The 13160-nt window shown below is 33.6% G+C and overlaps 1 protein-coding gene across 1 annotated transcript in view; it reads right to left on the bottom strand.

Moving 5' to 3' along the window:
• The window catches only part of LOC148956523 (EKC/KEOPS complex subunit TPRKB-like), a 36040-nt gene that overhangs the window by 8949 nt on the left and 13931 nt on the right, over positions 1-13160 (bottom strand). Inside the window, exon 2 of the mRNA XM_089085749.1 lies at positions 2900-3030. Within this exon, the coding sequence (XP_088941875.1) occupies positions 2900-3019 (120 nt within the window). The 5' untranslated portion in view covers positions 3020-3030. The remainder of the gene's footprint in view (positions 1-2899; positions 3031-13160) is intronic.

Raw genomic sequence — 13160 nt, 5'->3', positions numbered from 1 at the left:
ATCGGATACAAATTTTAATATTGAAATTCTACTCATGGTCAAACGTTCTAAAGAATACGTGGCTGTAAGGGTGACACAAACCAAACAACCCCAGGGAAAAGTGCTCTGAATTATTTACATGGTCCATTCTTGAAAGAGACATTTTAGAACAAAAAAGGTGAATAGGCTGAACCTTTTCCAAACTGGAAAAAGAAAGGAAATTTAAATCTGTATGATTGCTGGTACAAGGTGGACATGTGACTCGCCATGGACACTGTTCTTTTTTTCAGAAAACTGAACAACAGAAAATCCAAAAAAAAATATAAATGGGTATCAAAGAAAACAGATAAAACTTTTCAAACAGTCACTATCTGTTTTCCCGCTTCTGGGTCATAAGCTAATTGAATGTCGCTCCAGGTGCCTAGCAAGATTGATCACAAATCAATAATGAAAAATAAAAGACGGTACTCTGGTCCTAAAACTTCCCCTCATTAATAATCTTTGGTCAAGTTCGGCGTTCTATGGGAAAATTGCTTACGACAAAAAGTTGACAGTGTCAAGGGTTGTGTGACTGGGATTATAAAGTTCTTGCGACGTCATGGGAGAAATTTTTGTAGTTCTTTCCTCTTCATTACCAAAAAAAGGTCTAAATATGTGCCTAACGTACACCTCAGCAAGCTGATACCCTTATTTGAGCTGGACTCAAAGCTCATTTGAATGTTTTATAAGTTGGGACAAGCATGAACTTATTTTAAAACAAATCTTCTGAGTATTACGGGTAGCAGAAGGGTTGAAGCCAAAAGCATAGAAAAACCTTCTCATACCTTAGCTTTGGCAGTAGTAATTTTTTATGACCAAAAGTCATTTCTTTGCCAGTATTAATTTTTTTAAACTCTATTTGTTATTACAAGGGTATAGTCCTATAAAATAGCAGTAGTATTTTTTCATTGCTGTTTTATTCCCTTTTACAAGACACCCTAAACTACGAAACTATCTTACTTTACTTGTAACAATCTGGGTGTCAAAATTCCCTAATAACAATACCATATTTATATCAGGAAATTGCCTATTCGTTCCAGTAACTATATGTAAGATTGATCATAGTGACTACAGTGTTGCCAACAGTGACATTTTCCACTATGACTTATACTTTGCTTTTTTTTAGTCATAGATTGTGCTACTAAAATCTTAGTATGAACACCTTCCCAACCTAGGAACAGGTTGTTAAACCTTCCAATTTAGACAGAAATCAATATATTTATTACACTGCTGGACAAAATCTACCCGAACAAACAAAACTCAGGAAAAATGTTTTATTACTGTACACAAGATCAAGTGCAATGATATGCAGTTATCTAGGTTACGATTCCAGGCAGAGGTGTCACTCCTCAAAGTGACAATGCAAACCTGTTTGCAGTCACAGGTCATATGAAGCCAACTTATGAAAACCCATGATATTCCTAAGGCTATAAAAGTATGATTTCTCTCCCACGAGTGGAGACAAAAGAACTTATTGCAGCCCATTATTTTGTCTATAGATACACTCCAGAAACTTTCATGAAACTCAATTGATACTTGTGACGTTTTTCAGGTTAAAATACCCATAAGCTTCCAAATACAGATGAAATTTGGTTTTAGTTAATCAGCACAGTATTTACCTCCTTCACATTGTTACTTTTTAAGTCTTTCTGCTTGTTTATATTTTGCTACTGAATTTTCAAATTGGCGGTTTTCACTTGGGTTTTTGGAATGTTATTTGGTAATATTTTGCTAATATTTGCAACAACACCTTAATTTTACAAGGAAAATCCTGTAATTTTTCTAGGCAAGATCTTGTTACCTGGCTGCCATTGTTCACACATTAACTGTAAAATTCAATTAGTGTCCTGTAATGAGCCTGTAGTACATCAGCCATTATTCATTTTTTACCCTAAAAAAGTATTTTATTTATTAATAGCAAAGCAAGGTAGAAATTGGTAAATAGTCTAAGGCCAAGCTACAGACTGATTTAATGCAAATATGTCTTGACTCTGTTCAAAAACAAGCCAAATCTTGACTTGGTGAAAATTGAAACTATTTCCAAGCTAAATAATTCTAGTGACGTGGTGCAAAAGCAACTTAATTCAAGCTGAAGACTGACTCAGAGCAAAAATGAGCTTATATGTGGTATAATTCATTTCAGCACCATATCAATTTGCCAATTTCCTTAAATATTGCCACTGACAGGAGGGGGCATTCAAAGAAGCTGTTCAAACCATCTGTTAAAACTCGACACCGACAACAGTTTTTCTCCTGTCGTGTAGTAAACCACTGGAATAGTCTCTCAAATAAAAAAGTCTCAGCACCCAATGATCAAGTGTTCAAAAAGTCATTGGATGTTGAATGGAATGGTGTTCCCTGGAAGTACCAGTGGGATGCATTTAATGTTTTAATTATTCACATCCTCAAGTATGGAGCATGTAACAGATCACGATGGATCTTAATTTGCTTCGAACTGCAAATTAAGGTTAATTAATTAGGGTAAAACAAGCCAACTTTCATTAAATAAATTCTTAAATTTTAAACTCTGAACCAAATTGTCCATAGCTTAGGTAAGCTTATTAGCTCAGAATCAGGTTGCCTCAGAGAATATAACAGGATTTGGAATTTTTAGATGTTTACTACTATGGATAAGAATCTCAAATTTAGAAGGGTTTATTTCACAATCTTAAAGCCCTAAAAACAGACAAAAACTCAACACTGCATATTATTTTCTGAACTTATTTTCAGCCCAACTTCCCATTTGCACTTTCAAAGTTATAAGCATTGAGGAGCTGAATATACTGGAACACCCTGATACTTTGTTTTAATGGAGAGATTCAGAAAAGCAAACGTTGGTTACTTTTGTTCTTTCCTGTCTCAAGGAATGTAAAAAACTTACCAGTTTTGTACTGATAAAGCTGCATTTCAATGAAGAATCTAAAATCAGGTTTCTTATTTCACTTGTTGATAATCCAGCACCTGTATTAGCTGCAAGCACTAGTTGAACACTATCCTCCATAAAATTTTTTCCTGCAAGAAATCCAGTTGTAAAAAAAAAGAAGAAAAAAAAACTGTCATCCTAATCCAGCAATTGAGACAAATGTGCACTTGAACGAGATTTTGACCTTACTCATCTATCCAACTACCTAGGACCAAACAGTATAACCGAACCATCAACCAAATAGAAATGTCCAAATCCAAGCAAGTCGTCATCAATAAATGTAAGTCGTTGTAAATTTACAAGCAAAAGCACCTTAAATCTAGCGAAATACGAGTATTTCCAAGTAGAACCTTCCATTAGGGCTTATCAGAAGAAATACCACCTGCCTTAACGGGTTTCGAGGCTTTACTTTCTTTACCCGGCACAGTGGAGCCTCTACCTTAAGATCTGTATGGTATCCCTATGCCAGGCAAAACTTGTGAAATACATGCATACTAGTAAAGCTATTAAAAATTACATACAAAATGAGTTTCATTGTTTCCTTAATAAAATCCCAGAGGTCACTGAGCAAAGACCATGCAGGAACAAATGAAGACTGGTCCAGATGTGAGTTATAAAAAAAAGTCTTTTATTGGTATCCGGAACCAATTACAGATTTAAAGTTCTTCAAGCTTGTTTGAAAACAGTCTACAAATTCAAAATCCCAAAAAAGAAAAGCGAAAGAAAAATTATATTAAAATATCATTCAGTATTTCTTTATAATTTTTTGTATATTCACCTAAAAGTTCAGGATACATAAAACTAAATTTTTTGAATTGCCAACTAATTATTTTGGCAGAAAAACCTCTCAAGATCAGTTTTTCGCTCAGCTTTTTACATCTATTTTTAAGACCTGTGTAATTACTGCATATTTTTGCATACCTAAATAATTGGGAATAATAAGCTGAATAAGTAATATTTGAATGTATATTACTTTCAAGGAATGGAAAATTAATTACTTCAAAATTAAAATCATCCGTTTTTACAAACTAATTTATTATAATCTGAAATATTAATATTTAAATCTAAGAAATGGTCAGAGTGTCCTATCCCATAGCTAGGCTCCCGAATTAACTCTTGTGGATAAATATTTTTTGAAATCTCAATAAACTCTGCACAATATATTACTAAGAGATCGTCCAGATATCTTTTATTATTTGAAAGGTTATATTTTACATTGCTTGGGCTATTTTTATTTATCATATATCGGTATTCTAATTGACTTAAAAACAAGTCCGCTATGAATAGACTGGCATTCCCACCCATAGGAATGCCAATAGTTTGTTTATATAAATTACCATTAAATCTTATAAAAGTATTGAATAGAACAAATTCCAATAAATCACATACCATATCCAAGCTATAACATCTTGAATTAACAGTACTTCTAAAAAAATTCGTCCTTCGGGCTTTTTTATTAAAAGTATCAATTTTCAAAAATCCGATATTAGACAAAAGAAAAGGTTTTTTTTATGACCATTTTCAATTTTTCGAATACTAAATTAAGTGACAAATTTGTATACAGAGTAGTAAAATCAAATGAATCGACTCTTTTAGCTGAAACACTAGCCAAAGAATCTATCATTTGTAACGAGTTATTAACACTCCAATATGGGTTAAAGTTAGAAAATTTTTTAATTCCGGAGCAATATGCCTTAAATTTATTTCTAATTACTCCTAATATTAAAGATAGGTCAGTAGCCGCATTCTGGTTGGACACCTTGCTGCCCCAGCAATAAAACGTGGTTTTGGTGGATTTTTATGAAGTTTTATCGTCCAATATAAGAAAGGAAACTATTTATCAATATCATTTATTTTAATATTGACTTTTTTCAAAATTCTTTCTTCTATATTTTCAATTAAACTATTCTCCTCTATATGAGCCTTTTTGTATGTATTTGTTGTTTGTAACTCTTTTGACATATATATATATATATATATATATATATATATATATATATATATATATATATATATATATATATATATATATATATATATATATATATATATATATATATATATATATATATATATATATATATATATATATATATATATATATATATATATATATATATATATATATATATATATATATATATATATATATATATATATATATATATATATATATATATATATGTTATATATATATATATATATATATATATATATATATATATATATATATATATATATATATATATATATATGTATCAGCTTAAACATACAACTCTTTAAAAAAACGCAAAATATAACTTGGGTAAATAACTCTGAAAAAAGAAAAGAAAGACAAAGATTGCCCATCTAAGCAAACTTCTCTACAATAATTCTGCAAATTTAAAAAATTTGCTGCAGATATACCCAGCAAATCCATTATTAACTCTTGAACAAAGACAGAGTTTGGGACTTTGCATCACAAAAGTGTTATTTCAGCAATTGGTCTTATTGAAAGCACTGAGTTCCCACATCCACTCCCTTTGTGAATAGGTTGTTGGAATTTGTATTTTTTTTTTTTCTATTTTTACATGTAATTCTTGCTCTTTGGCAGTGGAAACTATTTACTGTTTAAATCAAAAAAGCACTCCTTACCACAAGTTGCAAAATAACCTTTATTTGGTAAAATATTGTGCCCTATGGATAATTGCAGTAGGTCTACTTCAAATAGATAAGATACTCTGAAAGACATTATTCTGTGCACACATTCCACAAAAATTCTTTTGCAAATTTATAATTTCATCTATTTACTCAATAATAGTCATCATTACAGCATCTAGTGCACCTAAACCACTTTATATAAATTATATACAGTATAATCACGACTCAGTAATATTTGGCTACTATAGACTTGGCACGTATAAAAGCTCCTCCCATATTCTCGTCCATCAACAATTCACTGTATATTACCCTGGAACACGTATTTTGGCAGAAAATTTCTCAAAATGCCTTTGAAATCAACTCGAGACTTTGAAACCTACTTGTAATTTCTAAAAACATCTAATAATAAAATTACACTACCAATTACCGATTTTTATATATGTAATGGAATAAATTCAATTTAAATTAGATTCTTTAAAATTTAGCGTTACATAGGTGAAACCAGGTTTCGCTTTCAAGAGAAATTTGAATTGTCTATCCGTAAAAAAATCTAATGTCGCTTATGTTTTAAAGTTCTCCGGAGCACTTGCATCTTGGTCCGGCTTTGTATAATGGTTGAGATAGAGAATGATTGTACTGTCTAAATGTATATAGAGTGATCTAAACTGACTGGGTGGTTGACTTATTTGCTGTTTGTGTTATGATTGGTTACTGTCAGGTGTGCAAAAAGTTCCAAAGCTGCCAGTAGCAGAATTCCAAAAGCTGCCAACTCTTTTGCAGCACAACTTGTGCTTTGACAGCTTTGCTTTAGGCAAAAAGTATTTTTATACGTAAAATTTGCAGAAAAGTAACAAATGTAACTTAGTATAGCTTGCAGTTATGAATATCAATAGTTTTCTGAATCAAAATATTAACAATGTAATCTAATTCAGTGGCAAGCCATATACTAGCCATAAATATTATACTTCATAATTTTAAATGTACCACTCTATCAGAAGTACTGCAGCATATTTACTCTAATACTACTAGTGGTATATAGTATTCAAAGTCTGAAGTATACTGTATATAGCTTATTGCTGTTACTTTATGGATGGAGTTGTACACTCCAATGATATTGGTATTATAAAAATAATGCATACCCCACTGCATGCTTAATACTCATTGATCACTATACTACAATTATAAAAAACAGCATTTGATTTTCTGGGAGAACAATATTGATTGGCAGCCTGGCAATCACAGGTATTATGAAGCTGTGATATTAGTTTTGCCCTAATCTAATCCCCAAAATAAACAGAATTGCTGCTACATTGCAGTGTGGCTGTTTTAGGCTACTAATCTTCCATGTTCCAGCTTTCCCATTGCCTGCTTTAACTGTGTGTACACCATGATAGCTACCAGTCCTTTTAAGATTCTTTACACTGACGAACAAACAGTTTTGAGAAAATTTGGCTATTTGTGCAAGATTTGGACAAATATTCAGTTGAAGAGAACTGGAGTAAGTAAAAACTTGTCCGCAAGGACAAAGGATGACAATGATTTAAAAGTAAATTTTCACATAACAACATTGAAAGTCAATGAGCTTTCAGTTTGAAAAAGTTTTACAAGTTAGTAGTGTGAGAAGAGATACATACATCTCGAGAGAAGAGATATTTCAGAAGAGATACATCACCTGGTAAAAAAAAGAATATCAAAAACAAAAACAGCTCTTTTTTGTTTTGTAGTTGCTCGTTTTTAGAGTTTTGGTTCCTGTTTGGTTGAGTTACTTACAGCTCATTATCACGAACTGTTTGATAGTCTTTAAACACAGATATCAGGTAGCATTTGTAAAAAAACAAGTCTGAAAAATAATATAAAACTTTACAAGAAAACAATCTGCAAATAATAACCGAATTTTTAGTTTTGGCAATAATATACAATTTTTTATGAGTCATGGTTTGGGGTCGCTTCCGTTTGAATCAACAATTCCCTGAATTTAAATATAACCTATAGCTTAATTATGTCTCATCAAAAGGAGTAGAGGGGAGGGGCTGCAATTTTACGGTAAGAAGTTTATTTTTAGGAGAAGTTTTGAATGGCAAATCCAATTCTGCCACAATTTTTTTAATTCTATTGCTTTTATCTCAGGATTAGTCTTTATACAGGGTTAATAATTGCTGAAGCATTAGAAGTTGTGGAGGTAGGCCTAGGCATTTAAAAAAATTTCTAACGCCCTGATTTGAGCAGATATCTATTCCGTAAAATTTCATTCACTTACTTAACAACTTCCCTAGACCGTAAAAAGATCCTAGACTGCAGTTGAACAACTCAATCAAGCACGGACGCCCTGACCAAAATTATTGCAGGGAGGAGGGCACCAGAGTAGCAATGGTGAGGGGAGGAGGAGGAGGGCAATATATATGAAGATTAAAGGTTATATGCAAAATAAAATTCTCAAGGGAAAAAGAAAAGTACTTAATTTTTACATACTAAATGAAGCAAAATTCAACAAATTTTTAAATTGTGAAGATTCCTGGCAAAAGATCAACTCCTTTAATCGGTACTTATGTATTATACTGCCAACACTCAAGAAGTGAAGTTAGGTTAATCTTAATGAAAATACCAAACATGATGAAAATACAATACTTTAGAAACAAATTTGGGCTATATACTTGCACATTGGGGGGGGGGGGTGCTGGTAACCTGACCTAAAGTAACCTAACCCTCACCTCTAACGTGCAAATATATAGCCCAAATTATAAAATTCCAATGTATTTTGTGACCTGCCACTTGTTTTCCACTGAGCTAACTGTTGATTAATGCAGACAGATAAAACCGGTTTGTTCTCGAGTTTTACACAGTGTTAACTTGAGTGTTGGTGGTATAGAATGTCACTAGGGATGGCAACCCTAGATTGTCACTAGGGATGGCAACCCTGAATGAAAGGGGATTTTTGGGGAACCAGTTTTTTTTAGAAGACAGATTTTTGAGGAAATTCCCAAAAATTTGGGATAGTGGAACCACTGATATTTTCAGACAAAATCTGTCAACAAATTTTACAAGGCCGTGAAAACTGTCAAGTAGCATTGCTACAATGCTACCCCACATTTTTTAACAGCAGAGCATAACTTGTGTTTTGACAGCTTTTCTTTATGCAAAAAGTATTTTTGTATGTAAAAATGGTGTTTTCAGATAAAATCTGCTAGCAAATTTGAATAATGCCAAGTAGCATTGCTGCTAAGCTACCCCACTTTTTGCACGGCAGAGCACAACTTGTGTCTTGATAGCTTTTCCTTGAGCAAAAAGTATTTTTATATGTAAAAATGGTATTTTCAGACCAAATCTGCCAACAAATTTTAAAACTGCCAGGTAGCATTGCTACTTGGCTACCCCACTTTTTGCACAGCAGGTTACTGTGCTCTATTCATACAATGTTGTTACCTGTTTTATTAGTAACTATAGTTACTGTTTATTGGAGTGTTGGTGTTTTCTTATTCCCTCCAAGTCTTGCTGTAAGTTTTCTTTTTGATCAATACCATCTATATTGCTCTATTCAAGGCCATCTACTTTGAGGTCAAACATTTCAACACTCACTGCAACTCTCTTGTATATTTCATTTTTCTCACCTAAGGGACTGGCTATTTTTTATGGACTATGTTTGTGGATTATGGACCTTAATGATTAATTTGGAATCCCGCAAAAAATTGTGGTTTCTATACATGTGGGTCCAGTATTGAATTTTCTTTAGTGGAACACTGGAAACGATATACAGTTATAAAGATTGGTGCAATTTTTTTTTTTTTTTTTTTTACAAAAGATGCAATAAAGTAGCTACAGGGCATATGTAAAAGTGCCTTGAACTTTAATGCTCTTGAAAGGTACAGTGGTTCGCATCCAACCACAACATTTTCGGCAAATTTCCAGAAGTTCTTGAGTATTTTTTTTAGTGTGTAAGGAGGAGTTACTCCTCCTTGCTACAGTTGATCCTTGTGACGGACCAGCTATTCCAAATGAACAAAGCACATTTGTTGCATCTCATTTAGATGCCTGTGTGAGGATGCTAAATCACTCATTGAAAAGCAGGAAACCTCAATATAACCCCTAGGCCCTGTAGTCTGGCCCTCAGTGCCAGATTCCGTGCAACTTTCTGTTCCTGTTGTGTTGAGCAAGGTTCCGAGCAGCTTGAATATTCGAATCAATGCGAGTTTTTGGAAAAACTTGGTTGTACTGATAAAGTCCAGTGTAGTGTGAATAAAAAAGACGAAATAGTAGTGCATATGTCTGACGAGCAATCAGCAGCTGCTACTGTTGGTGCAATACCAAACATACAAAATATTCAAGTGAAGGTAGTGAGGCATGAACATGGCAACATCACAAGGATAGACCAAGACTAAGATGTTGCACAAATACCTATTCTTGTTAGCAGTTTGTATAGTGCAACCAGATTTAGTAATATATTGACAGTCCAGCTAAAATTCATATCGAAAGGTGAACGATCGTGCTGTTAAATACAGAGTCACGATTTAATATGGTTTGTTTTGAGTTACGTTGCCAATTAAGAAGCCAGAGCAATGTCACAGTTGTCAAGGCTTTGGTCATTTTGCTAGGACTGTTCTAATCCAACAAAATGCAGCAAATGTACTAGTAATTATAGCAACTGTGACAGGAGGTATCAGACTGTTTACGTTAATATGGGTTCCAGTCCAATAAAATTGTTTCTGCTTTTTTTTTCAGAAAATTAATGGCACCTATAAGAAACTAAGAACTCTTGAGAATATGGTATTTAAGTATGATATTGTGTGTTTAGCTGAACACTTGCTTAATGCAGATCTCTTCAATGCTAGAACTTTCTTCAGGCCATTTATTTCTTATTAGACCTGCTAACACTTCTGGCCACCCATCTGGTGGCTTATTAGTTGCTGTCAATAAGAAGTTTAGATGCAGTTGTTTCTAATCTAGGCATCTATACCTTGCAGTTGATTTTGGTTCTATTGGTCTTGTATATGTTTATGAACTGAACTTACAGGATCCTCAGTGTCTTTGGGGAAACATCCCTGTTATATGCATCCCTTTATATGCAAACTAATTATTGCAATGGTATATCTAGCCTGCAATATGCATCAGCCTGTGCATCCCTGTCAAAATTACTGCAAAAAATTAAATTGTCAAATAAATCACTTGTCAGATGTGGTCACTTCAGCTCAGACTTCAAAGATGGTGCTGCTCCTTTCACACATTTTTCCCTTCTTCAATGCCAAGCAACATATTTTACTTTCAAAGACTAAATCTTTCTCTTAAGTCCACCATTCTGATTCCGCATCTGATCTTGATTTTGTCCTCTTGAATATCCTGGAACTCCAAAGTCTCATAGTTGATGTATCTTTTTGTATGTTAGCAAGTGACCATTACACTTACAGTTCCATATGAATTTGCTTATTCCACAAACCAGTTGAAAGCCTCAGTGGTGTTGGAATATGCATTGGGATAATATTGATATATCACTATTTCAAAGTGTTTTGGATTCTATGTTATCTGAAATCAAAATTCCTTTTCACCTTCTTTCTACAATGCTGAATGACAACAGCCTGGATCTAGATTGCTATCTTGCTGAGATTACTCATCTGCTTAAAGTAGCCACCTCAGCAGCAGTACCGTCTGAGTGAATTAGGATTGGTACACTGAAAAAGGACTAGAGCAATGACCCGAGCTACAACTCGCAAGAACCATCACAAGTTATGGTTTAAAATATGGGTGGATTGTAACTGTCACAAATCTGGATTAATTTTTAGGATCCTCAAATTGACTAAAGAAGAGTACCAGAAACTGTACTGTTCTTCAAAAGGAGGCAGGTATCTATTCTGTCTTGTGATATCTGAAAATAATCCACAGTTACTGTGGAGCAAAGTATCAAAGTTCACTTCTTTGTTTTCACATTCTAAACCCATTGATGGAACTACTTAGAAAAGACACTTCTCCTCATTATCCTTTGATATCCCTCCACCACTGGGCAGAACTTTTCTGTGGATTCTCCTTCACCATTTTATCAACTGGATCATAGCTGAAATCTTGTTTATAACACGTCATTGTTAGTTCTTGTGCTATTTCGTCTGCAAAACTGGTGGAACATATGGTGTTAATTTTCCAAGCTTGTATTGAACAGCAATTTGTACTGACTGCACTATGTGAGGGCATTGGTTGTGTGTCTAAAAAAAGAATAAGGACCCTCAATCATGTCATTCCTGTTGTCTGATAACAGTTTTTTCTGTTATTGCAAAACTATTTGAAAAAATTCTTCTCTTAAAAATCTTGAATAGATGTGATCATAGAGAGCATCAATTTGGTTTTTGTGTTGGAAATGCACACGTAGTTTTCGTGTCTATTTTGGAGAGGCACGAGAGAATGAACAAATCTTTATTTGTTTGTGCAATTGATATTTCTGAGGCATTTGATCAGTCCTATACTCCCAAGGTACTTTAGCAGTTCTGAGGAGCAGGGTAAACCAATTCGCTTGTGCCTCTCTGTGACAATGGTATCAAAACTCTTTTATATGTGTCTTGCATCGAAAATCTTTATAGCATCAACATTTCTGTGTGTTGTGGAGCAAAACCTCAGTGCTGCAATATTTAACAATGTCACATGATGTACAACCCACAGAATACTGCATTTTCTCATCAAGCCATAGATTGACTCAAGCCATCTTTGTACAAAGATCACATTTGCCTCCTGTATGATAAGTTTTAATCACCGCAGGCTCCTGTGAATAGCCTCTATGCTGAATTGTTTGACATCAGACTTGCAATCACTTCTGCTAAAACTGGATATCTCGTTTTTGGTTGTAATCACCCTCCCAATTCAAAAATTTATGTTGGCCCTGCCATAATTTCTGCCTCTGCATCTCCTAAGTACCCTGGTTTGCATTTAGGACCTCAATTTGAGCAGCACTGTCACTAACAGTCAATTTGTTGAGAGAGAAGTTGAGAAAGTCCTACAGACTTCCCTCTAGAATTAAAGGCTGATTTGACAAGAACATGCTTGGCTGGCTTTATAACTTGTCCCTGCCCCCTTATGTTTTTTTTTTGGTGCTATTATGGAAGTTTTTTTTTGCCATGTCGGAATGTCAACAAATTCAGTCTGTCTTTTTCAAATTTTGAAAGTGCTCTATCTGTGTTCCTATCTGGTCTTGTAATAGATATATCTCCAAACATTGCAGAGTTTTTTAGATATGTGATAAGATGGATGCATTAGTAGGCAGACTCAGACAGTGATCCAAATCAGTTTTATATTTTCCATTTGATTGTATTAACTGTTTGTGAGCCATTGTTAGTCTATTTTTAGAGTTTACAATGATAAGTGTTTTTTATTATATATGTTTCTTTCTTGTTTTTCATTTTATCTTACTCCATACTCTTTTTATTGCATTTTGTATTTCTAGAGGGTTCAAATATATTATCATAACAGGATTTGACCACATGCTATAAAAATATGTCATAGATGGTATTTTGTTTCAAAGAAAATCACGACAGTTCTTAAAATGCCCCTGTTATGGTTACCGCATTTTTCAAACACAAAGGCATGTAATTTTAGGAACAAGCAAAATTAA

The sequence above is a fragment of the Artemia sp. Qi Xiang Cuo genome, chromosome 1 (genome assembly GCF_049724085.1).
Source record: "Artemia sp. Qi Xiang Cuo chromosome 1, ASM4972408v1, whole genome shotgun sequence".
In the NCBI taxonomy this organism is placed as follows: Eukaryota; Metazoa; Arthropoda; class Branchiopoda; order Anostraca; family Artemiidae; genus Artemia; species Artemia sp. Qi Xiang Cuo.
The sequence above is the reverse complement of the archived record's forward strand: the minus strand, read 5'-3'. Positions and strand labels throughout refer to the sequence as shown.